Consider the following 1,117-nt stretch of genomic DNA (forward strand, 5'->3'; position numbering starts at 1 on the left):
CCCCATCAATGTATGATGCAACTTGTTACACAATTATTTCCTATTGACCTAAAACCAAACAAATATAACACGCACATTAGCACTTGTTAGACGAAGCGATAGCGAGCATACTACCACAGTACAACACAGCACATAAGGATTTTTTTTAAGAGCCTGGTGTGTCTTGGTGGATACTATTTGTAGTTACGTTAAGCTTGAAAATTTGTGTGTGAGAGTTGTATATTCACAATTTCTTTAGTTGTAACTGTAAGTTGTGCACAGATACACGCACACACGCACACTCAAACGTCCAAATGTTATATCTTGTACTGTCTTTCTCTTTTCTTCTCAGTCGCGCACTCTTACACAATCTCATGTCAATACATATACACGTGACTCATATATACCCACATTCACGCTTCTACAACTCGCCCCACGCACATTCTATCCAAGCAATCACACTCGCACCCACACACCTAAACTTACACTCAACATACATACTCATATATTCACTTCGCCCATACGTTCACTCACACTCAACCAACACACACACTCATATCCTCATACACACCATCACACAAATATTCATACTCACTATTACTCATATCCTCATACCCACCATCACTCAAATCCTCATACCCACCCTCACACAAATCCTCATACCCACCCTCACACAGAGCCTCATACCCACCCTCAAAAAAACAGAACTCACCATGTTATCCTGATTATTGCAAGTGAGATACAGGAAATAATTAAGGAAGGAACCCTGGTCAGCGTAACTCAGCTCGAACTTCAGCACACTCAGCACCTGGCGTTCGAGAGAGAGGAGTTCTGCCCGTGTGTAAGAGTTCAGAGTCAGCTGGAGCAAGTCAGAAGTCTGAAAGTGCGGCGTAAGGAGTCAGGAAGGAGAAATGTTAATTATATGCTATAAAGGGGGTATGAGGTGTCGATCATAAAATGCTGGGAATATGGGATAGGAAATACGTGCTTGGCTGCAAATGGGATGGAGGGAGAGGGGGGAGAGAATGTGGGAAAAGAGTAATAAATATTGGAGAGAGATAAAGAGGGAAATGCCGAGAAAGCGAGATAGAGATGGATTTTATATTGAGATAGATAAGCAGATAGATAGATAGATAAA

At 41.7% G+C, this 1,117-nt stretch overlaps 1 protein-coding gene across 1 annotated transcript in view; it reads right to left on the reverse strand.

The window, feature by feature from the left end:
- The window catches only part of LOC119587343, a gene marked incomplete in the record, with an annotated part of 21,840 nt that overhangs the window by 14,680 nt on the left and 6,043 nt on the right, over positions 1-1,117 (reverse strand). Inside the window, 1 exon segment of the mRNA XM_037936090.1 lies at positions 692-856. Within this exon segment, the coding sequence (XP_037792018.1) occupies positions 692-856 (165 nt within the window).

This window comes from Penaeus monodon, chromosome 22 (genome assembly GCF_015228065.2).
Source record: "Penaeus monodon isolate SGIC_2016 chromosome 22, NSTDA_Pmon_1, whole genome shotgun sequence".
Taxonomy (NCBI): Eukaryota; Metazoa; Arthropoda; class Malacostraca; order Decapoda; family Penaeidae; genus Penaeus; species Penaeus monodon.